The 26,766-nt window shown below is 44.5% G+C and overlaps 1 protein-coding gene across 1 annotated transcript; it reads left to right on the top strand.

Moving 5' to 3' along the window:
• The first annotated feature begins 691 nt into the window (after positions 1-691).
• Positions 692-25,944, top strand: LOC306826850 (contactin-associated protein-like 2). The gene is made up of 25 exons (XM_079348380.1): positions 692-1,197; positions 11,107-11,217; positions 11,986-12,179; positions 12,462-12,609; positions 13,635-13,838; positions 13,940-14,124; positions 14,745-14,888; positions 15,002-15,260; positions 15,366-15,515; positions 17,162-17,324; positions 18,031-18,137; positions 18,230-18,349; positions 18,621-18,736; positions 20,028-20,112; positions 21,351-21,507; positions 21,616-21,743; positions 21,834-22,004; positions 22,192-22,410; positions 22,543-22,779; positions 22,937-23,170; positions 23,684-23,817; positions 24,154-24,247; positions 25,059-25,289; positions 25,372-25,446; positions 25,531-25,944. Exons 1-25 carry the CDS (start codon positions 1,113-1,115, stop codon positions 25,728-25,730), a joined length of 3,951 nt encoding a protein of 1,316 aa, XP_079204506.1. The 5' UTR covers positions 692-1,112; the 3' UTR covers positions 25,731-25,944.
• The last annotated feature ends 822 nt before the right edge of the window (positions 25,945-26,766 follow it).

Genomic DNA, 26,766 nt, shown 5'->3' with positions numbered 1-26,766 from the left:
CAGCGTCCCTGACCCCCTGAAGGCCCCACAGACTACAGCTGCTTAACACCCATCTTCATCTTCATCATCATCTTCAGGCGTCAAGGGGTTAAAAAAGGCCTTCTGCTCATTTCTCTTTCGTATGTAGCACTTTGAGATTTGTGAATGTAAAGTGCTGTACAAATAAAATGTATTATTATTATCTGTTTAGGAAGTTTGAATGTTCTTTATGTATTCTGCTTTTAGTGCATTGTGTTCACATGAAACAATTACATGAATAAATGATGATTAATATTGAACTAATTTAACTGTTTTGTTCAGATTAATTTAATCTCTCTACCAATTTAAATTCTAATTGATTTCGTTTGGTGTTAAAATGCAACATTGTTCAATATTCATCATGTTTATATGTTTTTGTACATTGAGAGCTCAGTTACTGAAGACATCCTTTTGTGCGTCATGGTCAATAAAGCTGATGCAGATTTGAATAAATGTATGTTTTTTTAAATTATTATTTAAGACCCTAGATATAGGCTGGCATGAATTAGATATACTGAGCTATTGTTTACGTTTGTATACATTTATCAGCCTCCCTCCTGCTCCCCATGCCTCCTCCTCAGTCCTGGAGCCCTTTATTGTTGCACGTATAGGACCATACCAAATGCGAGCGAGGGTGGGGGTGTAGTTAGTACTCCGGCTGTTCAACGCTCGGAGATCATCTGTCTGTCTGACCATGCGCCTGGAGCTCCAGGCCCGCTGTGTTCACAGGACAGACCCGGAGGCTTGTGGTCAGAGCCCCATACAGACCCGCCGAGGAGCTTAGAGAGAGAGAGAGAGAGAGAGAGAGAGAGAGAGAGAGAGAGAGAGAGAGAGAGAGAGAGAGAGAGAGACAGAGAGAGAGAGAGAGAGAGAGAGAGAGAGGGAGAGAGAGAGAGAGAGAGAGAGAGAGAGAGAGGGGACTGAGAAGAAAGGAAATACAGGGCGCAGCGGGAGGACGACGGCCATTACATTTTGCTTTCTCTGCTAATAACGAAGGTAGCATCCCCTGTGTTTATCACCGGAACAACAGACGGACAAGGAGCACGCGCCATTGTCTCTCTTTGTCCCCGTGACTGTGTGGATCTCCTCTCAACATGTCTGATTGTGTGACGATGCTGCTGCTGCTGCCAGTCCTGTGCAACATCATCAGGACCTCCAGCGCTGCATCCTCTGTATCCAGTAAGTACACACACAGACACACACGCACACACACACACACACGCACACACACAGGCTAGCAGCCTGGTTAAATTGGTGGCTTGCCTCTGCAGTCAGGGATGTGGACTACAGTCAACACTCAGCATGGGATCAAACCACCAGCTTCATCAGCAGCTCTTGTTGTTCTGCAGTATATTGAGGGCAGTGTACTTCATATGATATATCACACACACACACACACACACACACACACACACACACACACACACACACTCACACAGATACACACACTCACAACCTGCTTGTGTTCATTCAGTAGAGCCAACATCACGACGTGTGTGGTACTGAGCAGAGTGTTTTAAAGACAGACGTAGACTCAGTCAAAGTGGAGGGATATAGGATGTGGTGATAATCGATATATTACAGGACAGTCATGTTGTGATGCTGCACAACATCTGATAAAGTGAAGATAACATTCTGCATCTTTCAAAGTGCAGCACTTTGAGTGAGTTTGACAAAAAATAAATAACATCTTATTGTGTGTGTGTGTAAACATGTGATGTTTAAACACACACGCCTGGGGGCTCTCCATCAAATCAATAATAATAATAATAATCATGGGAGTGATTCTGTGCTCTATCAGCGTGAGAACCAACCTGAGGAGGACATGATGTATTTATCACAGCAGCACATCAGGAGCTCTGTCATAACAGCTGGTGTTTCCTCGACACGTCATGTTAAATATACAGAACACACAGGTTGAGTCAATGTTTAATTCATTTAATATTTTATTTGATACGTGTACATATAAGTCTACGTATTCTACCTTTCAAACGTGAATACACCTGATTTAATGTCCACCTTTATGAGTGACCCTGTGCTGCTTCCATGTCACCCTGAGCACCTCTTTTTCCCTTTTTACTGTGATTGTTACTTAAGAACCACACATGAAGTTCAGGCATCAGCTGTTAGCTTAGCATGCAGCTTTAGCACGCCTCGGGATGTACGCAACATGAAGTTCACCATCGGGTTTTGGACCGCGATTTTGTAGCATCAAATAGGACATCAGAACCAGAACATTCTAGCAGACCTGTCCAATGTGTCCTTGGGCAAGGCACAGTGTGTGAATGTGTATGAATGGATGAGTTCATACTGATGGACTCTTTACTCTGCAGCAGCCTCTACCATCAGTGTGTGAATGTGTAGGTTTGACCTGTGGAGTCAGAAGATCAGAAAAGTACTGTAGAAGTCCATTAAGTCCATTTGGGAGTGATCAGAGACCACATAGGGAGGACGAGCGAGAGAACGGCGTTGTGTTTTCACAGCTCCACACGCTTGAAACACGTGAATATTATAATACAAGGATTGTACTCACCAAGAAAGACGGGGCACACGGGCGCCAGTGTCCTGGAGCTTGTTTTTGATGGGGGTCCTCGAGGTGGTCGGTCTGTGTTCAGGGTCTGCCTGTGTGCCTCTCTCTCTCTCTCTCTCTCTCTCTCGCTCTCTCTCTCTCTCTCTCTCTCTCTCTCTCTCTCTCTCTCTCCCTGTGATTTACGCCTCCTTCCTCTCTCCTGTCTAAATAAAGACATGAAAGCCCAAAAATAAATCCAAACAACAGCAGAGAGCTGGAGCACAGGACTCTTGGACAGTCTGTAAGTAGATTGAACTACACAGCAGGTCGATGCAGTGGCGTTCAGGTTGCACGGCGTGGACGGAGACGACCTGCAGCTTCTTGTTTTGTTGGACTCTGCTGCTCACAGCGTCCTGGAGGAAACTTGATACACAAAAACCTTTAATGACATTAACACCTTCTACTTTGTTCCAAAATCATTTCAGAAACCATCAAATGTAGGACGCACAACGTGCTCAGGGACTTTGCAGCAGTCATAAAGCGTGTCATTTCCTGTTTACACGCTGCTATTTCCATGGCAACTTTCAGCCAGACGAGCAACATGTAAACATGAAATGACAAATCCTCTGTATTCTCTCCAAACACAAACAAGAGGTGTCGTCCTATTTTTTTTTTAAATTGACCCTCAGGGCCACCGTAGATGAGTGACTGTGCATGTGAAAATGGAATGATCCTGTTTCGGATGGCAGGAACTTGTTGTTCTTTTTTATGTCACGTAGAAACGCTGGGTGCATCCTTCAGCACCATGGACAGAGAACAACGCTCTCGGCCTTCTTATATTTAGTTTAAACTGACACAATTAAAATCCTTTGGTGAAATGATTTGAGCTCAATCAGCAGGGTGGAGTACTGTTTTGTTTTCACCTGGACGTCTGACTGAATGTGTTCAAGCCGATGCTGCTGTCAGGAATGAATACGTTCACTGCTCTGACTCTCAGCTCTTGAATCTGCTGTTCAGTTGGTTTGTTTTCAGAGTCTGTGTTTGTGAATTTTATGAAATTATTCTAAACCACGAAAGTGTTGTTCCCACTTAGAGATCTTCCTAAACCACTCCTGTCCTTATTCTGTGTGAATTAACCAGCCAGCCAACAATCACAGGTTCAGACGGCGAGCTGAAGAGTCACATGCTGAGACTTAACACATTGTTTTGTGATTCATTGATTACATTTATTTCAGAAATATGAAAATCAAACATATCAAAGATACAAACAAAATGAAAAGCACCAAAATACAATCCAAAAAATGTTCAAATTATTTCATGATGAATGTGTTGCCACATAGCACATAACTCTTCATTGTGCTTCCTCAGCCAAACATGGATTCCTTTTCATCTTGTTTTCAAAGATGGTTTTGTTTGCAGGTCGTTTTCTGCTCGCTGCTGAACATCCGTTAAAGTGCTGAAATCACTGCACTGCATTCCAGCTGAGTGTGTATATTCAGCAGTCACCTGTTTTTTTAATGTACATGGAACTTGACGTCTTCTCCTGCAGACATAATGAAACATAAAACAAACCTAGACTGCAGACTGGAGCGATGACAGTGTGTGATAGATAACGTGCTCCTCTCTGCCTCTGTTTGAAAGTCGAACCAGGATGACACTTTGTCAGGACGTGACGTAGACGCTGCTGTGACGCTAAGCATCAGTAAATATCAACTCGTCCTGCCACCGACTGTCTCTGTGGTCACAGAAGACACAATTCTGTTTGATTCAATTAGCGGTGCTCCGGATCATGAGCACAGATTTTAATTAGGAAGTCGCCCACTGACAGACAGACACGCCCACTGACACAAACACTCAGGTACACAGACTGCAGACAGGGCTGCACAGAGTTGTATCTAATAAAGAAATCGTTCTGAGGTTGTCGGACTCGTGCTGCCTGCTCGGCGTCTCGGAGGCTCGGAGGATTGACCGCGCTCTTCACTGAGTAAAGAAAGCTGTCGGTCCTATAAAGTCATTAACTTTAAATGTTGTGAAAACCAAAGTTTTACGAGGTATAGTAGTCGTTATAAAAAACGTGTGTGCTGCTGCTCTCTGATGTTAGCGTTTGTTTTTTTGGTCATGGTGAAACTGTCTCCTGCTTCAGGGAGGAGCTCTGTCCCTCTCGTTACTCATTAAAGGGGAGAGTCAGAGAGTTGGCTGAGCGAGTCATAACTTGATTTATTGGCTGTATTGGGCTCCACAGAGCCTCGGAGGAAGTAGGTGCAAAGGTCACAGTGGAGCTTTCAGGATTCCCTCACTTCCCCAGCTCATCCATACAAACGCTCCGGTTACAGGGTTTAGTACTATCCTGAAATGTGATCATGCTGAGGTGTGTCTCGGTCTGACGGAGAAAGATGATCACCTGAAGGTTCTTTTATTTGACCTTTCAGAGACACAGTGGTGTTTTGACCTCCATGATTCAGCAGGATGAACTCGTGTTAGGAGAGCAGCAGCGACATGTGAAGATCAGATTTGTTGTTTGTTGTTGTTGTCTTTACTCAGCAGCTCTGTCAGTTTGGAGAAAAGGACGAGTTTATAAATGTCAAAGACACAGACGTGTGAGAAGGTTATGGAAGAGCCGTTTAGTGTCCGATCTGAAAGTGACGTGATCACGAGCATCGAGTAAATCCTCGTCAACACAGGAGAGTTTGTCAGAAATACTGAGCCACTGAGATGCTCAATAACTCATTATATAATAAGTCATTATGTTCATGTTCATGACAGGAAACAGATCTGGATGCCATTGTAACAGCCTTTGCTTTTGAACTTCTGTCTGCATCTGGGGTGCATTATAGTCTGCAATGTAGTGGTGGCTAGGAATAATGTAGCGAGCTGCTCAAATAAGCTTTTAAAGTATGGGTGGGACTTTAACGTGTTAATTATGATTAATTAATTACAAGAAAATAACGCGTTCATTTTTTAACGCATTTAATCACAGTTTGCCTCATAAACAGTGCGGAACTGTTTGTTGTTGCTACGCGCTAGCTTTGCGCTAGCTTCGTCCTAGCTTTTCAGTAGCTTCGTGCTAGTTTCGCATGTTTTAACATTTTTGCATGTTTTAATCAAGTCCCAGCCCTTGTTTAAACCCAACATTACTCACCACCGACAGGGGCTGCTCATCGAGCACAGTAAACTGAAGATTCATTCATTTGCAAATGTTTGTGCCAGCGTTGGTTGTTTGAGGGAGCCAGTGGTTTGTTGTTTCTTCACCTCGGTGGTCTTGTGAGAATCCTCGTGCTGTTGTTGTGACGCTGCTTCACGTGCACGATGAGGTTGGTCGTATTAAACTTTCCTGGGAAGCTTGTGCATGACAAGCGTTGCACTCAGCTGGAACATCTTCGATCGAGTGTCCGGTCAAATGTTGCTACATGCACACGTTGTTGTGATCGCGTGGGCTCGGCACCTATGGCGAGAAGTGCTGGAGCGCTTATCAGAGCGCTTACATCAGAGATTTTAGATGCAGTCTGATAAAATCCAATATTTGCTTTCTGGCTGATATCGGACTGATATCCGATATCAATACCCCTATTGAACAGTAGGGATGAAAAGAGAGTGAGATGTAAAAATGAAGGACGCTCCACCGTCTCTTAAATCGAGGTGTGGAAACATTTAGGCTTCAAAACAGAAAAGAAGAGGAGAGACGATAACAGATGAAAACTGTGCGACAATATGTCAAGAAGACGGGGAACGACAAATAACACAACCAACATGGTGCCGTGTTTATTGGACGGCACGATGAGAAGCTCCAATCACCTCCTCTTGTTCAGAAAGAAAAACCTCTAAAGAGTGAACCACACTGACGAGCAGCTCGGTTTCACTCATCTCTTTTTTAAAGCACACGGTGAGAGAGTCGTGTCGTGAGTTGAGTGAATCCACGGTGCACAGGTTCAGCTGTCAACACGGATACTGACTACAGGACTGTGATTTAAATCAGGAAGCAGCAGAGGAGCTCGTTGGTGCAGAGTCTTTATACTCTGTATCTTTTCTTCTAAAGTTGGATTTATGCCTTTTTCCTCTTGCTGTTTGTTATCTGTCAACAAGTCTGACATTATCTCACATGTGACTTTAAAAAGCTTCCCCAACATTAACAGATAATATTTATTATATAGTATTTAGGTTTTTATTTATGTTTCTAAAGTGGCAGAATGTTTTGTCTTTAAATATTTAAAACACAGATTTATTAGAAAGAAATGATTGGAGTTCAAACTTTTTTCACCCAGCGAGGTCCGGACCTCGTGGATATGATCACCGCCCTCACTTTTATAACGTGCTTTCATCATCGTGTCAGTCATCGGGACAGCTCCAGGTGGAGAGGCTTGTTACCCACCAACTCTTAACTTCTGTCGTCATGTCGAGGGACATAGGATGTGTTTGAGTTGGGCTTCGTTATTCATGTGCACGCTGGCTGGAAACTCTCTGTTCTTGGCTTTTTATATAAACTGTCACTTCCATCAACGTTTCAGTAAATGGACTTGAGCCTGTTTTTTTCTTTTCTAGTCTTCTGACTCCTCAAAGCTGTTTCACACCACAGGTCAGACCAGAACTGATTCCTTGTCACATGTTGGTCAGAATGATTCTTTAACTTCAGCCTGTGAATTTGACCTCCAGTGTTCGACCTCAGTCTGTGTCTCTACAACATGCTGTTTGCCTTCCTCTGCTGAAAAGGCTAAATGGAGTTTGGACTTGTTATGGGCCGAACAGATGTTTGTTTTATGGCACAGTCTGTAGATACACACACACACACACACACACGGTGCAGGGATTCAAGTTTTCCGTCTACATGACGGAATTCCGTCAAATTAAAATTATGAGACGGAACAAAAATTCGCATAGACTGGTGTGATAGGCTGCCGAAATTCACAAGCGTTCCTTATGTGCGGCGTGTCGTTAGCATTAGTGATGTGTCGGCTCGTCATCGGGAGCCGATTAGTTTTTGTCTTGTCTTTTTTCTGTTAAAGCCGGATATCATAGGTGAAGATGTGCGGTTGTGTCTGTGTCCTCACTGAGCAGGGGGAGGAGAGGGGTTATACACAGCAGACGGACAGGAGAGAGAGACAGAGACAGAGGTTGACACCTCTGTTATGTCCTCCTCGTATTTTTCTTTAAGTTTCGTTTCAAACTGAAAGTAAACACGGTCGCGACGTGACTGCAGGTCTATTTTTTAGAACGGCTTTTAAATAAATCGGAGCAACGATGTAACGTAGATTTAAGAGGCAGCGTCAATCAAGTTATCATTTGTTACAGCAAGAAAGGCAGAGGATGATCAGGCAGAGAGGAGAGGAGAACTTTTTATTTTGAACTTGATTCTTTAGAAAGAGCTAAGAGAATGAGAAACAGTGAATGAGCCTTTAGATGCAACAGACAGACAATAAAGATGTAAATGTAGCCTGGGCTGAAAAATGAAAGGACATGAATCAGAAGATTTGAAGTTCACGTTCAAGGCTGAACAGCATTTTATAATATTATTTGGATGTTTGGATGGAGAAGTAAAACTGTGACTAAACATGGCATCACAATTACAAGTAATAATCATGACTCAGCATACTGAGGCTTTTCATTTTAAAATCTTAACAGAGGATGAGACAGGAGGAGAGGAGAGAGAAAGGAACCAGTGAGATGAATGTGGAGTCAGGTCCAGGAAGCCCATTATCAGACCAGGACCCAGATACATCCAACGACCAGGACCCAGTTACATACAAAGACCAGGACCCAGTTACATACAAAGACCAGGACCCAGTTACATACAAAGACCAGGACCCAGTTACATACAAAGACCAGGACCCAGTTACATACAAAGACCAGAGTCTCTCTATGTCACTCAGTCAATCACCATATCCTATACCAAACACTTTATATACAGTTAGAGATCACCTTAGTTGTTATTTATTGTGAGGCAGCAGCTCCACACACACAATACTTCAGTTACAGTTTTATATATTTTATGATTGCAGCAACACACTCACACAAAGACACACTCTCTCTCTTCTGTTTCCTCTTCAAGCTGCAACTGTGCAGAGTGTATAAATAAGTGTTTATTTGATATAATGCATATTTCTACATCAGTAATTCATATTGTTCCTCGTTTTATATTATTGTTGGTAATAAATTCATTTAAGCACCAAAAAATCTGAAGTCCACTTGGGAGCTGAAAGAGCCGGTTCTCTAAAAAGAGCCGGAATTCGCATCACTACTCCAGAGCCCCTGGGCCTGCCGCTGCCTCCACTTCCAATAGAAAGTCAAAAGAAAGGAGGCTCAGGTGTAGCAAGGCAAGGCAAGTTTATTTATATAGCACTGTTCAGACACAAGGCATTTCACAGTGCTTTACAGACATAAAAACATAAAAACATTAAAACAGAGTTTAAGGAAAGAATGCAAAATACATCATTAAAAGACGGGATGAAAGTGAAAATACTCGATAAAGGAACAACTGTTAAAACTATTAAAAAAGGAAGAATGTGTTGCAGTAAGGCAGACAGTATATTTCTCATTGAAAGCCTGAGTGAATAACAAAGTTTTAAGGCCTGATTTAAAGGAGTTGAGTGTGACAGCAGTCCTCAGGTGTTCAGGGAGTTTGTTCTATGTGGCGGCCGCTTGAGCCGGGAGGGCACTTTGGAGGGGCTGCTGTTAAAGCACTATATAATGCACACCATGTGGGTTGGGCATGCCGAATTTTTTTTCACTCAAAACATTTTTTTTTATTTTAATCCCTGCACACACGTCAAAGCAAGGCACGTTTATTTATATAACACATTTCAACAACAAGGCAATTCAAAGTGCTTTACACAAGACATCAAAAGCATCATGGCAGAGGAAAGAAAAGTTAAAATTTGTAGTAATAATAATTCAAATAAAATGAATTTAAGGAAGAATATGAAAGGATTTAAAAGTTACAGTGCAGAGTGAAAGATTAAAACCTTTATTAAAACATGTTAGTTAAAGGCAGCAGTAAACAGGTGAGTCTTGAACCTTGATTTAAAAGAGCTGAGAGAGTCAGCTGACCTGCAGTTTTCTGGGAGTTTGTTCCAGATATACGGAGCATAGAAGCTGAAGGCTGTTTCTCCATGTTTGGTTCTGACTCTGGGGACAGAGAGCAGACCTGGACCAGACCACCTGAGTGGTCTGAGCGGTTTGTAGTTAATCAGCAGGTCACTCGTGTTTTTTGGCCCTGAACCATTAAGCACTTTATAAACCAGCAGCAGGATTTTAAAATCTAGAGACGAGCAGCCCGTGTAAAGACCTCCGAACTGGACTGATGTGATCACATCTGATGTGATGTGAGGACTCAAGCAGCAGCGTTCTGGATCAGCTGCAGTTGTCTGACTGAAGTTTTAGGCACGTCAGTGTGATCAGAGTTCAGAGGTCACTGTCAACCTTAAAAAAAGCTTTTGACCATTTATTAAATTGTTAATAAATTGATTGAGACACAATTTCACACAAAAAATGTCCAATCTGAAAAAAGTGATGACGTCGTTTAGTGCCTGGAAGAAGTCTTGTTTATTTTGGCACTAATCTATGATAAGATCTGTGGTCAGAGGTCAAAGGTCACGGTCACCTCGTCTTCTCTCTGGCAACATCTCCAGCTAAATGTCGGCCTGTCTGTGCAGCTGTCGACTCATTTCAACTCAACATTTGTGTCCCTGCCGTCGTTGGTGTAAACTTCCACTTTTATAGAACCGAGCGGAGACGATCGATTCTGGATTTATTTGAGACCAACGTTTGGCTCTTTGTTCAGATTGTGTTTGAGATTTGTTCCTTCAAACTGCTGAAAACACGCCGGCTTGTTGTTTTGTGATGCATATGAAGGAGCTCATTACCATGCGCTGCACCTGCCCCACACACACACACACACACACACACACACACACACACGTCGTGACCCCTCCCCCACCCAAATCTGCTTCTTATATGAAGTCCCTGGAGCCTGCGGGGAACAAAGGCCATCATAAGGCCTCACATGTGTTCAATGTGTCTCATGACAATGTTTCAAAGAGGCTCTTTGACCTGAACGTGTCCAAACTGAAGATTCATGTGGATCAGAACAAAATCACATTATTCCTTGTTTTTTCTTGTCACCATGAACGAGACACAGAATTATTCTCTGACAAAATCGTGCTCAGAGAAAAACGATGTTTGCGTGATAACGTGTTTGTGCAGCCTTTTCCACGTCCGCCTGAGACGCTCAGCACTCAGAGGAGGATTAAAGTTCACCCTGAAGTCTGGCTCAGTGAGGTCGGAGTCCCTCTTCTGGACTATCGTGGATTCGCGGCCGCTCCAAACCCTTCATCTGGTGCCCTCTCCGACCTGCTCAGAGAGATATTCAGGATTTTAAATGTCAGGGAGCGCTCTGGGGGAAGTCGTGTGTGACTACAATAACCCTGATCACATGAGCACTCTCTGAGCAGGCCGGGTCCTGCAAGTGACAAGAGCCCTCCTGAGGGTCTGGGGACTGCTGCTGCAGACCACCAGTGTGTGGACATCACTAGTTTATGTTGCACAGTGCTGATTATCTTACCCCCCCCCCCCCTCTCTCTCTTTTTCAGGAAAGTGTGAGGACAGCTTGGCCACCCCGCTCCCCTTCAGCTCCTTCACAGCTTCCTCAGTGTTTGCTCGAGGACATGAAGCCGGTCACGCCAAGCTCAGTCGGAAACAAGGTAGGCTGTTGTTACTGCACACGGGAGCACAGAGGCTGTGCGTCTGGTTTGGTGCTCTGATGATGAATTCATGTTTTTATTCTAATAACGTCATATTAACCTGACATTAAGGCCGGTGTGTCTGGATTCATTCATTCCTGCTGACTGATACATGGCTTTATGAACGCCTGTTTGACTTCAGCTTTGCAACACAGCAAACAGACTTCTTTGATAGATACACTAACAGGGTCGGCAGTCTTCTTTCTTTGTTTAATCTCATGAACCCTCCTGGAACACGCCAGCCTCACGCTGCTCATTGGAACAGCGGCACACCTTGATTTATTTTGAGTTCACGTCGAGGCTGGGACGGTGTGCATCGATCATTTATACAAAGTAAAAAAAGATGGTTGTGAGCGGCTCATTTCCATGTGTAGTCGTCACATGAAAGACACTGCAGACAAACAATAAAGTCCACTGAGCAGAGGACAATAAAGACACAGCTGACGAGTCAAAGTACTGAAACGACATCAGGCTACAAACGCTGGAACAATGGAAAGAAATAACAGCATCTAAAATATATAATACATCTACAATAATGAACCTGGGTAGACTTCCTGTTGTGAACAGGGACCTGGACCCTCTTAAAGAAACAGTCTTTTAACAAAATATCAAAACTATGATTTTACTTTTTGTTCCAAATCTTCCAGATCCAATTTTCCCCACCGTGTCCCCTTTATCTCCCCCTCCCACCTTTCAACCTGTCACTCCCTTTAACTCCTGCTACACCAGGTGCTGGAGGCTGGTCGCCCTCGGAAACTGACCATCAACCGTGGTTACAGGTGGACCTGGGCTCAAGAAAGCAGGTGGTTGCCATGGCTACCCAGGGTCGCTACAGCAGCTCTGATTGGACCAGCAGGTACCGGCTGTTTTACAGTGACAGCCAGAAGAACTGGAGGCCGTATCTACAGGACGGAAACATCTGGGTGAGGGAGAGTCTCTGATTGGTCACCTGTCAAACCATTTTATGATAGAGGTGTATAAAAGGTGTTTTCAAAGTCATCACTCCTTCACAAAGAGTGTCCAATAATGTTAACATCATGATTAAGACCTTTATAATTTATTTTAAATTCATATAATCCTTCTGTGAAACACACTTTTAGATCAGACATTAGTTGGACCATGACAGGCCTCGGTTTAGATGATACTGGACTTTGACCTCGTCTACGTGAGAAGAACCTGCAGCGTGTTTGCTTCGTGTGTTTCAGATGTTTGAGGGGAACGTGGACAGTGAGGGAGTGGTCCGGTATGACTTACAGCATCCCGTCCTGGCCCGCTACATCCGTTTCATCCCAGTGGACTGGAGCCGGAAGGGACGTATCGGAGTGCGCCTGGAGCTCTATGGCTGCTCATATTGTGAGTACATGTGGACTACAGAGTGACCCCTGGTTCATAAAGGACCAATCAGAGAGCTGTGTAGAGAGATGATGACTCTGTGACGATGAAGGAAACACGCTTTGTTGAAGCTTCTCTTCAACAAAGCAGCAGCCAGTATGTCCTCCTTCTAACTTTAGATTCTGCTTCTCAATGCTCTGGATTTGATTGGACCAGAGAAGGTAGGCGGGGCTTTGAAGGCCGTTTTGGACGCCCCTGGGTTTTCCAGATATGAGAGCAGTTATCAGGTCAACAGGTGTTGCAGCGATGGAAGCGGGCAGTGGAAGTGCTTCAGATAGAAGTGATTGTACCCGAGCTAAAAAGCCTCTGCATGTTTCTAATAAGCTCCAGCAGCAGAAAGCTGCTCAAACTAGGATCAATGTTGGAGATGCAGAGCTGGCTAAACACTGAAGCTACAGTGTCCACCACATGCAGAGCTGGCTAAACACTGAAGATACAGTGTCCACCACATGCAGAGCTGGCTAAACACTGAAGCTACAGTGTCCACCACATGCAGAGCTGGCTAAACACTGAAGCTACAGTGTCCACCACATGCAGAGCTGGCTAAACACTGAAGATACAGTGTCCACCACATGCAGAGCTGGCTAAACACTGAAGCTACAGTGTCCACCACATGCAGAGCTGGCTAAACACTGAAGATACAGTGTCCACCACATGCAGAGCTGGCTAAACACTGAAGCTACACTGTCCACCACATGCAGAGCTGGCTAAACACTGAAGCTACAGTGTCTACCACATGGTGACCTGTGTGAGAGGAGGAGGGGAGACAGCTCTCTGTGATGATTAGAGTTCAGACTGAAGTACACATTGTAAACACTAGGGGGCAGAGTGACATGATCCCTGATATGAAAGAGATCTAACTTGTCTGAATCCAAGTATTTCCTCTGTGTTTCAAACCGAGCTTTAATGTGGATTCCTCTGAATGTTTTGCTTGATCATGGTCTGGTCTGTCTTTTTTTTTTCTTTTTTCGTTCTCATGGCGACAGGGACCGATGTCATCAGCTTTGATGGCCACGGCATCCTCCCCTACCGCTTCAGGAGCAGAAAGATAAAGATCATTAAGGACGTCATCACTCTGAAGTTCAGAACCACGGCTGGAGACGGAGTCCTGCTCCACGGAGAGGGACAGCAGGGAGACTACATCTCCCTGGAGCTCCGCAGGGCCCGGCTACAGCTCAGCATCAACCTCGGTACTCCTCAGTAACAGTTCGACCTCGTCCTTGTTTCAGAGGCTGTCTTACCTTCTGTCCTCGGACCTATCGTGACATGTGATTGGTTTACTTCACTACAGGAAGTAACCAGTATGGATCCATTCAGGGTCACACCACTGTGACCAGTGGCAGCTTACTGGACGACGACCACTGGCACTCGGTTGTCATAGAGCGCTACCGTAGAAACGTCAACTTCACCCTGGACCATCACACGCAGCAGTTCAGGACCAACGGAGAGTTTGACCACCTGGATCTGGACCAGGAGGTAAAGATGTTTCTCAGCACTCTCTCTCTTTCTCTCTCTCTCTCTCCGTCATTCTCAACTTTATTTATCGAGCACTTTACGAACACAGTTGATCAACTGTAGGATCAACAACAACATGATAAGAAACTATGTGAGTCCAGTGTAGCTCAAACAGGGCGATGGGGTTTTGTTTGCTTGATGGATATTGAAGGTTAAAAACACCTGAGTCTGAGACCTTGTCCACACGTAGCTGGGTTTTTGTAAAAACAAATATCCTGCCGCCTCCGTCTAGAAAAAAAACGTACGTACACACGACCTCGTTTTTAGAAAAAACTTCATCCACACGTAACATCCACACATTGTTCATAAGCGTGCCAGACTGTTTACGAATGTAAACAGGTCTTATATGTGACGTAAGAAAATATTTTGTCGCAGGCGGTAACGTTTCGAAACGTAAAACCCCGGTTATTGAAGTCCACATACAAACGCATAAACAGAATTGGTAAAACTTCACTTTGGCCGGAGGTTTTTAAAAGCGTGGCCGAGGTGTGTTTGAAGACGGGTGTTGAAAACATGAATGGTGGGTGAGAGACGTGTGTAGAATAAAGTTTAGTGACTGAGTCTGGATTGTCTGTCCTCAGATCATTTTTGGAGGGCTTCCTGTTTCAGCCAAGCCGAGCACAGGAGGACGAGATAATTTTAAAGGCTGCATGGAGGGAATGACCTACAACGGAGACAACATCACCAACATGGTCCGAAAGAAGAAAGTGGACGTCTCCAGCTTTGTAAGGCCACTTGTTCATCTTAACTCCACCTTTTCCATCATTATCATTAGACTTCAAATGTCAGAATCCTTCTGTGTTTTGAAGTCACATCAAACTCTCTCTCACCCCTGCAGCGTAACCTGACTTTCTCCTGTGCCGAGTCCAACTCTTTCTCGGTCTTCTTCAACTCCACGTCCTTCCTGCGGCTCCCCGGTCAGAGTGACAGTGACACTCTGTCGGTCAGTCTGTCTTTCAGGACCTGGAACCCCAACGGGCTGCTGATGTTCACGGCGCTGGCTTATGGCTGGGTGGAGGTGGGACTGACAGAGGGGAAGGTTACGGTTCACGTCAATGTCACGCAGAGGACGAACACACGCATCGACATCTCATCAGGTGAGCGTGAGCCTCCATTGTTGTTCCAGTGCATCGTGTGACCTGGAGATCACTTGGAGCCAGTTCCCTTTAGAGGAAATCCACTGAAGTGTTTGTCCACTGCAGGTTCAGGTCTGAACGATGGCCAGTGGCACAGTGTACACCTGAACGCGTTAGAGTACTATGCCATGCTGACAGTGGACGGGGACGAGGCGTCCACCGTCAGAACAGCCATTCCCATCCAGATCCAGACCGGAGGAACGTACTACTTCGGAGGTGAATACTCACAAACACACTGCCTGTCACTATCTGCTGGCACAACACTTACACAGTCTCTTTTTAAAAAGGCCATAAACATGTTTGACAAAAAGCCATTTTCATTTCACCATTGTTTTAGATAAACATGTTCATTTTAAAAATGCATGTTTTATATATTAAATCTTGCACAGACTTGCTCCTCCTCCTGTGGGATCGGCACCAGCCGGGTCACAGAATTTCCTTTAAAGGAACTAAATATTTTAATATTCTCCCTTTCACAATAAAAGACTCACCAACATATGCAACCTTTAAAACACCTCAAACAGTGGATAAAAGAACACCAAGTCTGTGACACTTTTAACCTTCACCCTCTATGATTGTCTTGTGTCACTTGTGCCTTTGTTTTTGTATTTTATTTCTTCACGTATTTTTCTCTGATACCTGCTCAGGGACATCAGATGGAAACGAACACTTCTGCTATAATCTGGCATCTTCTACAGCTGTTCATTAACATGCACTGTCCCTAACAAACAAAGAGATCAAATTAGATTAAACTCAATCCAAGTGAGTCTTTCATAAGGAAACAAACCCTGCTGGATGAAGCAGCACACTCAATAAAACCCTGTTATTGACTGTTTCACTTTGAGGTAATATGCTGTGAAAGTTACCACGCAGAAACAGATTCAGCAGTGCATTCAATGTGTGAGCGGAGAAGGACACGGTGTCAGAGTTCACCCGCCAGTCTGTCGTGTGTTTTGTGCCTCATCTTTGATTGTTTTCTGTTACGATGAGTGAGACCCTTGAGTCTCGCCAGCTGTTGTTGTTGTTGTTGTTGTTGTCGGAGCTGCGTTAACATCGTGTTTACGTGGACGGGACGGCTTGGCATGTTCAAGCTGTTTTAGTGAAGAACGGGAGAAAGGAAGAAGAACACACTCTGCCTATCTGAATGTCACGTAAGCGTCTTTAGATCAAGGTCACTGGAAGATAAGAACCTCCTTTATTCATCTCACTGACAGTGTTACAGCAGCAACGCAGGATAGGAGCAGAAAATGAAATTAGATGAAAAATATAAAAATGTAAATAAAAAATTAAAGCCAGTAACTGAAAGATGCAAGTCTGTATAAACTGTATGAACACGATCATGCACACATATAAGGATGGACATTTATTATACAATTTGTCCCATAAATTATTATTGAAATGCAAATCAAATCAAATAATACAAATTTACTATTCTGTGTCAGTTAATGCGAAGCTACGAGCTAACCAAAGTATGCTAGCTTTAGCATGATAGCTCAACAATGCAGGACGCAGGTGATCGCAGCTCGCCGCTGCTTGGGCTTAACGGTGCTTTCATGGTGTGTTGTAATTGATAACTCCTTTGTGTGAATGTGATCCGAGGGGGGGTTGGACGTGTGTCTCTGGAGGAGGCGTGGCCTAACAGCAGTTTGTTTTGGTTTCAACACCTACCTACAAAAGTCATCATTCTTCCTTTCAGACGCTGCGGTCATGTCAACTGTATATTAAGGACCAGATGAATAATCTCTGATGAATACCAAATAGATACTCAGTGCAACGATCACAATGATTTTAATATCTTTTGATCATGATGTCAGTATTTTCCAGTGTTTGTTCTGACCTTGACCTTGTCGGCTTTTCTTCAGGCTACTTCCTGCCCGCCAACGCCAGAACGCTGCAGCGCTCCTTCCAGGGCTGTATGCAGATGATTCACGTGGACGACCATCTCGCTGACCTCAGGGCCGTGGAGCAGGGTCTCATGGGAACCTTTGAAAATGTCAGCCTGGATATGTGTGCCATCATAGACAGGTACGCAGCATGTGGTCTGACAGAGCTCGACAGTGACCGCCCACTTTTTGCACAGCTCTGATTCCAGAAGTCAACCATCCAATTAAATTCACAAAATGCTTTAATCAAGAGATTGACACCTGTAACCGTGACAACCATCTACACTCATGCAAAAACAGCATTGAACAATGGAGAAAAGGAACAACCTGTCCCATGACCCCTTACCCTACCGTTTATACACCTGTTTTAGTATCTTAAAGGTAATTAGCACATTCACTGTTAGCTAGCTAATTAGCTAGCCTGTTAGCGAAACGAACCGTTCCAGCGCAGAAGGGCAGGATACATCTCCATGGTTACAGACTTCGCTGTGACACTCTATGGCCGTGGGTAGTGTAGTTCTTTCCCCCCCTACATCGTGAATAAACAGCGTTGTTCTTAAAGCGAGGTCCAGCTTTAATCACGTGATCTCTGTGCTGTAAGACTTCATCTGATCTCAACGTGTGAAGATATTAACACTTTATGAATCGAGTGACTCAGAAGCAGAATTGAAATCTAGACAAAATTTACGATACCTAATGAATAAAGATCATTACAGTTAGAAAGAAAAAAAAAACTAGGAACAATTATAACCAAGAAGGAGCCTGGTGAAAAAAAACAAAGAAGGTTAATATTTGATATGTTATATCATATATACATGTTATATGTGAAGGTCCATCTCTCCTGTCAGGTGTGTTCCTAACCACTGCGAGCATGGCGGTCGCTGTACACAGACGTGGGATTCATTTAGCTGCAACTGTAGCGCCACCGGCTATACTGGAGCCACCTGTCACACCTGTAAGTACACACACACACACACACACACACACACACACACTCAGAGGGGAGTGCTCGCTCTGGGCTCAGCTGAGCGTCTGTCTCCTCTGTAGCCATGTATCAGCAGTCCTGTGAGGAGTACAAACACCAGGGGAAGAGCTCGGGGAGCTACTGGATCGACCCCGACGGCAGTGGATCTATCGCCCCCTTCAGAGTCAACTGTGACATGACAGGTGAGCTGTGACGGGGAGGAGAATGTTGACAGCACGTTAACATGGGTTTCTCTCTGTTGATCCATTTACTCTCAACTTCCTGTGGGTGCTGGGAAGATGTCGTGCAATGATGCTAAATTATCTATAATACTTCTCAAATGCAATCTAGCTAAAATAACAGGTGTGATTTAAAATGATCAGGAGCATGACGTGTGTGTGTGTGAACTCTTCTGAAGTAGCCTGTGTAGAGTATTCGTGTTAAAGACATGAGCGTGGTGTGTCCTCCTCACAGAGGAGACGGTGTGGACCACACTGAAGAACAACCTGAGCCCTCAGACCTCAGTGAGCAGAGCAGACCAGGACAACACGGCGGCTCTGCAGATCACCTACAATGTGACTGATGAACAGGTACACACTAACCACACACACTTCCTTTGTTCAAACGAGTGAGAGGACCAAGTGTCGAGGTGACGTCCACTGTAATAAAGTATTCCTTCACATGTTCGGGATTCAAGTACATTTCTCTAAAGCTGATATATATTTTATAACTAATATCAACAAACGGAGCCCTTAAAGGCCCAAAAACAAAGCAGCAGTTCATAGATGGAGAGCGCCTCTCGACCCCACTTTATTCCCCACAAAGAGGAACACGTCAGCTGCTCAAATAATCACTCTCCAATTAACAGACATTAGTTCACGTACAGGGTTCATGCATGAAGTGAAAAAGTGAAAAGAGGAACAAAATAAAAGGAGAAAGAAAGAGAGACACCTGTCACTTTGGCAAACACTTCATGATACCTACATACACGTGCACTTTTTCAGTGTCTGTAAAGCCGACATTTAATGAGTCCTGTAGTCCAGAAAGCTGTCGGAGAGGTTAGTGTGACTTTTTGGAGATGAAACAACAAAACGTGTTGTTTATTATTTCCATCAGTACAGCCGCTCTTTTAAAGGGGACATATTATGAAAATCCACTCTGACAGTGTTTTTGAACACTTGTTTGTGTAACCTGAGTGTTTAAAGGGATACTTCACCCATTTGCATGAAGCTGTGTATCATTAGAAACATGATAGTAGTGTTGAATGGTCGTGAGTCCAGCCCTCATTTTGTCCTGAGACGAGAAAAATATGTTTTTCTTTGCCTGGAAGTTTTCTTCATGTGATGCAAAAAGCGTCATATTGCATCACATGAAGAAAACTTCTACTACTACCATGTTTCTAATGATACACAGCTTCATGCAAGTATCCCTTTAATGACCAACAACATGTGAAATAAATCATCCAGTCCTTTGTCTGTGGTCTGCATGAGTCTGACCACACACAGGAAAATGCTCCGTTTGAAATGTTCTCACTTTGTGACATCACAAGTTGGATTCTGGTGAATAAACCACCTCCCCTGGTATCTCCTCCCATGGACTCCATCTCTAGACTTTTGTGCAGGTCGGCCATTTTTATTGTCTCTACAGAGGAGTGATGTATGCTGGGTAAACTCAGGAGCTCTCGTTACATTTAAAGAGACACACACCAAAAGAGAGCGTTCAGAGAGAGCTGGTTTCTTCAGGGTCACAAACCTCCTCTGCTGCTTGATTCATGTTATATTTAGAAACAGAGATGTTTCATTTAGAGCACAGAGGGCGCTGTTTGAAAAGGTGAAAAAGGGTTTAATCTCTCCTCTGTCTCTCCTCTGTGCGTGTGTCCAGGTTTCCTCAGTCACCGGCAGTGCAGGCTACTGTGAGCAGTTTGTGGCGTACGCCTGTCGAACGTCTCGTCTGCTCAACACTCCAGGTAAACCATCGAAGCTCAGCTCTGTTTTAGTGGACACGCCGCCGCTCAGTCTGCTACGCTTTTCAGGAGACTCGTGTTTGTGTCTCGCGTGATTGAGATCAAATCAGGTCTCAAGTCTGTGTTGACCTATCACGTCTCAGGAACGTTTCAGGAACACCGATAAGTGATGTGAGGGCTCGATGTTATCGTGTAACATTACAGGAACGTTTATAAAACACGTACATTCAGAGGTACCAAAACCTTTTTTTAAAATGTTCTTCCTTTTGTTATCATGAAACACTTGAGGAACATTTCACAGCAAAACATTTCTTTTCTTTCTTTTGTCGTTTCTCAATTTGTTTTTTTGAACATGTGGAAGTAACACAATAAAGTCACCTGAACAACATAAATAAACAACAAATCAACAAGAATAGTGAAAATCAACAATATGAATTAATATCAAAGCTTCAAGGTCTGGAGGCTCCAACCTTGACCTTGAAAATAAAACCCCACACATTAGAGATGTTTTTTTATTTTTATAGTTTATTAACACTCGAACTACCAGGGCAGTCATTTTGAATGTTTTCAAAATTTGCAATGTCATAACTTGGTTTTAAAAAAACGTGTACCAATAGGACCCTGACTTTTCCTAAATGTGTGTATATTTCATTCTAACATTGTTTTATCAGTAAAATGTCAAAACACAAACGAGATATGAGTATTACGACCTTGAATAACCATAGCAGTCACATTGACTGCATGCTTTTTACAGGGGGGGGTCATAGTTCACTATTTGCTCCGCTCTGTTGCTGTGTTTGTTCTTTATGCTGTCTGTGAAGCTAAAACATAGTTATAGTTTTACTCTACACACAAATAACATGTAAAAAGAGAATGACAGCTATGGAGGCTTTAGCCTGTCTTCAGATCCTTGATGAGGAAGATTCAGACGGAGGAGCAGGCTCAGAGAGTCTCTTGGTGTAAATAAATAAAATAAATAAAACACTCAATCATTATAGTTTTCATTTAGTGTCCTGATGTATATTTACCTATTCCACCAATTAATTCTTAGATCTTTTTATTGATAATCCAAATTATATACAAATGATGTCCGAGCAGACAAAATGGCTGCTATGGTCATTCTAGTAGTTGGTAATATGTGGGAGACCGAGCTCTGACCGAGCTCTCTTCAAAGCCACTGAAGATGAGGATGATCTAATTCAACTGAGGCATCTAATAAACTGTGTTTGTTTGACCTGCAGAAGGTGTCCCGTTTACCTGGTGGGTAGGAAGAGCCAATGAGAGGCACTTTTACTGGGGAGGTTCAGGACCAGGCATACAGAAGTGTTCCTGTGGTATTGAACACAACTGTACCGACCCCAAATACTTCTGTAACTGTGATGCTGACCTGCGCTCCTGGTGAGTGGACCCCTCAAATACAAACATGCAAGATACTGCTTTCTTTCTTATTTACTCACTGTGTGTGTGTGTGTGTGTGTGTGTGTGTGTGTGTGTGTGTGTGTTCAGGAGGGAAGATGCAGGCCTGCTGGTGTACAAAGACCATTTGCCCGTCAGTCAGGTTGTCGTCGGGGACACGAGCAGAGCTGGATCTGAGGCCAAGCTGACGATAGGACCGCTGAGATGTCACGGCGATCGTTAGTGTCACGCGGTCATTTAACGTCCTTCTACATTTCATGTCACTTGGAGAAACGTTTCATCCATGACCTGCTGCTGTGTTTCTTCAGGCAGCTACAGGAACGCGGCGTCCTTCAGCAGTCCAGCCTCATACCTGCACTTCCCGTCCTTCAGAGGAGAAACCAGCACAGACGTCTCGTTCTACTTTAAGACGTCCTCCACGCATGGAGTCTTTCTGGAGAACCTCGGAACCACCAACTTCCTTCACTTTGAGCTCAGAGGTCTGTTTGTGTGTGTACGCAGCACTATAAATAACATTAAACGATCAGATCAGGATTTTTGATTTTCGAACGTTTTTCTGAAGAGACTGACTTTAATTGCGTTGCTCTGTATCGTTACATCCCTGCTGCTTGCTTCATCTGGAAGTCTTAAATGAGTTGTTTGAAAAAATGGTCTTTGTGCTTCCAGGAGGCTCAGTAGTCATTTTCTCGTTCGACGTGGGCAATGAGCGCGTGGAGCTCAGCGTCCACTCGCCGGTGCCTCTGAACGACGGACAGTGGCATCGTGTGGAGGCAGAGAAGAACATCATGGAGGCGGTGCTGCAGCTCGATGGACAGCACAGGAAGGACAAACCCACCCCCCCTCAGGGACACACGAGGATGGAGTTCTACAGTGAGCTATATGTTGGTAAGACCCTCACACACACTCACACACACACACACACACACACACACACACACACACACACACACACACACACACACACAGCTGCTGTGTGTAACATGAATTAATGCAGCCGCGTCACGTCTTGTCTGCCAGGTGCCTCCAGTGGGCAGAGGGGTTTCCTAGGCTGCATGCGGGCCCTGAAGATAAACGGCGTGACCTTTGACCTGGAAGGGAGGGCAAAGGTGACTCCAGGAGTGAACCCAGGCTGTCAGGGTCACTGCAGCAGCTATGGATCGCACTGCAGGAACGGAGGGAAGTGTGTGGAGAAGTACAATGGATATTCGTGTGACTGCTCCCTCACTGCGTATGATGGACCCTTCTGCACTGAAGGTAGGCCGTCCAGCAGTGGGATCAGATGTCACCGGTTTGATGTAATACAGGTTCAACATCCGCTCAGGTTATATGAAACAGATTATAAGAGATGAGCGTCCTTTTCTTCTTCTGCTCCTCATCTCACTCTTCGTGTGTGTGTGTGTGTGTGTGTTAGATGTCGGCGGTTACTTTGAGACAGGAACCCTGGTCCGCTATGACTTCCTGCCTGAAGCCGGGTCTTATTCGTTGCCGGAGCTGAAGGGCTCACCGGCTGTGGGTGTTCCAGTCGAGGCCAACCTGACCCACGAGGAGTTGTTGTTCAGCTTCAGCACCTCCAGTGCTCCCAGCATCCTGGTCTACATCAGCTCCAGGACTGAGGACTACATGGCTGTGGTGCTCAGACACAATGGTGAGTTCATCAATATTGATCATCAATATCGATAATGATCCGTTTAATAATGGACTCTTTACTCTGCAGCAGCCTCTACCATCAGTGTGTGAATGTGTATGAATGGATGAGTTCATACTGATGGACTCTTTACTCTGCAACCATGGTTGTCATGGTGATGGTTTTCAAAGGTGTGATAACTTGGAGGATGAGGAGGAGCAGAGGACGTCAGCGGTGTGTTTCCATCCTTCAGAAATGTCTGATGACTTTGACTACTACAACTCCCAGTCCTCAGACATGAGTGCACATGGTTTCATTTATCCAATAACAGAGCACCATTTAAGTCCCTCATGTTTTAGTTTGTAATCTTCATCTTCAGTTAAGATGATGATGGTGCAGGACATATGGTTCATTTATATTTTCTATGAATAAACAGTGTTATGTATACACAGCTGCTGCATTACATCACAGGGCCTGTATCAGGCTTTTCAGATATGTCATTCAATCTACGTTACGTCTGTTTCGTGTGTTCAGGCACCCTGCAGATCCGCTACAGCCTCGGAGGGCCAACAGAACCTTTCACCATCGACGTCGACCATCGGAACTTGGCTAACGGACAGCCACACTCTGTCAACATCACGAGAAAGTTCAGAGAGATACGACTTCAGGTTAGTGCTTTCTGCCTCGGTGCCAGGAGAAGGGATTGAATTAAAGTTACAACACCCTTATTTCATGAGGTTCATTATAATGTTGATACGGTTGAGATCAATATTTAAGGTAACGGAACTGCACGTGTGCGTGATGTGTTGCCCAATCTGCAGCACTGATAGGTGAAATAGATCCGTCCTGTCAGTCTGTAAGAGCTTGGTTAGCTTAGTTAGAAGAAGTGCAAACGGCTGTCAGAGCTCGTACTGAGGAGTGAACCTGTATCTGTGTTTATATATAAGTTATCTGAATGAAGTCATCAGCTGAGTGTGTCTTTTTGTTGCGTCCGTATTCTCCAGCTGGACCACTATCCAGTGTCCACGTACAGTCTACCTGAGGCCTCCGACACACACTTCAACCTGATCAAGAGTATGTTTCTTGGAAAAGTCTTTGGTAAGTATTCCACTGAGTGGAAGTGTGCGTGTGGCTCAGACAGGATGCTATAGACCACGTTGATGTTTGCACACAGTGACGATGTGTTTGGTGGGCGGAGCCAAACAGGTGGCACACAGATAGACAGCGAGGGCTTTTGGTCGGTACACATACATTAGTGTATGCTGAGCAGGAGTAGTGTGCAGGATTTTTACTTTTTAGCCTCCAAGAAAATCTTGACCTGCATGAAGAGACACAATCATACATCTTATTAAAGGAGGAACGTTTTGATCCAGTAGGTGTCACCCTCAGCTACACCCCCCCCCCCCCCCCCCCCAAACACCCTTCCACTCGTTATAAACGACATCACACCGTAATTAAAGAGCATTAAGCCAGCAGAATTTTCCTCGGCTCGAACTGTGTGTGTCCTGCATTGTTATGTTAGCATGCTAATGCTAGCACACTTTGGTTAGCTCTCAGCTTCACATCGCACATAAAGTGACACAGAATGAGCGTCCTCTAAAGACACTTACGTGACGTCCAAATAAGCAGTGAGTGTGTTCTTCTTCTTCTTCTCTCTCGTCCTTGACTTTAAACACGGGGCCGTCCCCTCCATGTAAACACGCCTCTGTACAGGACAGCTGCTGGGACGCAAAAGTACATCACAACTAAAAACTGTGCAGGGATTACAGTACACTTCTTCATGATCACATGTTCTCAGTCCAAGGTTCAAGGTTTTCTTCAGTCCGGGTCCTGACAAGTTCAGCTCGTGTTGCTGCTGAACAGTTGAACGGAGTCTAAAAGTCTAAAACCTTGTTCTGTCTTCTTGTAGAAACGGGTCAGATTGATCCCATCCTGATCGAGCGCTACAACACGCCCGGCTTCGTGGGCTGTCTGTCCAGAGTTCAGCTGAACAGCGTGGCGCCTCTGAAAGCCGCACTGCGCTCGGGCATGGCAGCCCCCGTCAGCACCCACGGGATTCTGGTACCATCCAACTGTGGCGCCTCCCCCCTGACCATCTCCCCCATGGCCTCGGCCAGCGACCCGTGGCACATAGAAGCTGGTAGAGACATGAAACAGTCCAAAGGAAAGTGTCACATTTGAATATCCAGAGTTTTCTATAACACCAGTTGTTTTGTTCTCAGCTGGAGCTGTTTTCCCCTTCAATGAGGACAAGCTCAACAGTGATGAAGTGGACCGCAACTCTGCAATAGTTGGAGGTAAATGTGGTGACGAGGTGGTGGGAGGGCTGCAGTGCTTCGATCCTTTCACATGTACTCAAAGGCTTTTTCTTTTCTTTCTAGGCATCATCTCCATGGTGATCTTCATTGTCCTCGGCATCATGGTGTTTGTGATCCGCCATCTGTTCCGTCATAAAGGCTCCTATCACACCAACGAGGCCAAGGGGGCGGAGTCAGCAGACTGTGCCGATGCAGCGATCATCGTCAATGACCCCGCCTTCACCGAAACCATCGACGAGAGCAAGAAGGAGTGGTTCATCTGAAGCCCTCGTGCTCCGCCACATGGACTCATGACGTTAGGATGTATGTAGTTTTCTAAACATAGTGGGGCGAAGTAGTGAGGAGACCACCAGGGTGGCGTGAAGGCGTTGATTCTGTACGTTTTACGGACACCATGGCGTTATTAAAGCACAGGGCGCAGTGCTGCGGGGCGGAGCCTGAGCAGACGTGGACGATGACGGCCTCAGCTGTGAGGCCTTGGATGAGTGAATGTGTTCACAAGCTTTGACTTACTGTTTATTTTATTCCACAGTTATATATATTTATTTATTCTTATTTAAGTTAATTATATTTTTTCAAGAAAGTTTATTGTTTTTGTGTCCATTCACATTTCAGGACGGTTATCTTTATGTTTAATGTGCTGTGATGTCATCGCATCATCTATGGTCACGATCATTGACGCGCTCGACGCCTGTAGCAAAGCTCAACACAGTTTAAACCTCATTTACAGTCGTCTGCCTTATTTCACCATCGCTACAACAAAGCTTCATGTTAGCCTTAAGACAGAAGATTTAGGGAGTGTGTGTGTGTGTGTGTGTGGAGGGGGGGGGGGGGGCGTATTCATGACTGAGGAGGAAAAAAACAAAAATTATTTTCTCTTCTTCTGATTGGTCGGTACTCTGACGGAGTGTGAGGGCCTCGTGAGAGAAAAACAGATGTGAGTATTAAAACTTTACCAGACGTCCTTATTGAACGCGATCAACAATTACAATATTACATCTCATGAATATTAAGTCGTAGTGACTTTTAAATCAGATGTTGATTCTGCCCATTTTCAGGAGCGTCTAAAGGCTGTGAATTTATTCCCTCCATAAAGACGGTTTATTCTGAGCGTCCATGGTTAATGTGATTGTTATGGTCATTCTGACACATTATCTAAAATACTGATCTTCATCATTTCAACACCAGTCTTTGGAACAGGTCTGATAATACTCACACTGTCTGAAGATTTACCACTTCAAATCTCACGTGTGTTTTTCTTCAACATGGCCGCACTGCTCCGTCGGGCTGAATGACTTT

The sequence above is a fragment of the Symphodus melops genome (assembly GCF_947650265.1).
Source record: "Symphodus melops genome assembly, chromosome: 7".
NCBI classification, from domain to species: Eukaryota; Metazoa; Chordata; class Actinopteri; order Labriformes; family Labridae; genus Symphodus; species Symphodus melops.
Note: the sequence above shows the minus strand (reverse complement) of the source record. Positions and strands in the feature narration are given on the sequence as shown.

What these genes read in the sequence shown, in the direction of transcription:
- LOC306826850 (XM_079348380.1), top strand. Translation starts at nt 1,113, where the DNA reads ATGTCTGATTGTGTGACGATGCTGCTGCTGCTGCCAGTCCTGTGCAAC. An exon ending in GATGCTGACCTGCGCTCCTG is followed by an intron (nt 21,508 to 21,615) that starts GTGAGTGGACCC and finishes GTGTGTGTTCAG; the next exon opens with GAGGGAAGATGCAGGCCTGC. An exon ending in CCCGTGGCACATAGAAGCTG is followed by an intron (nt 25,290 to 25,371) that starts GTAGAGACATGA and finishes TTTTGTTCTCAG; the next exon opens with CTGGAGCTGTTTTCCCCTTC.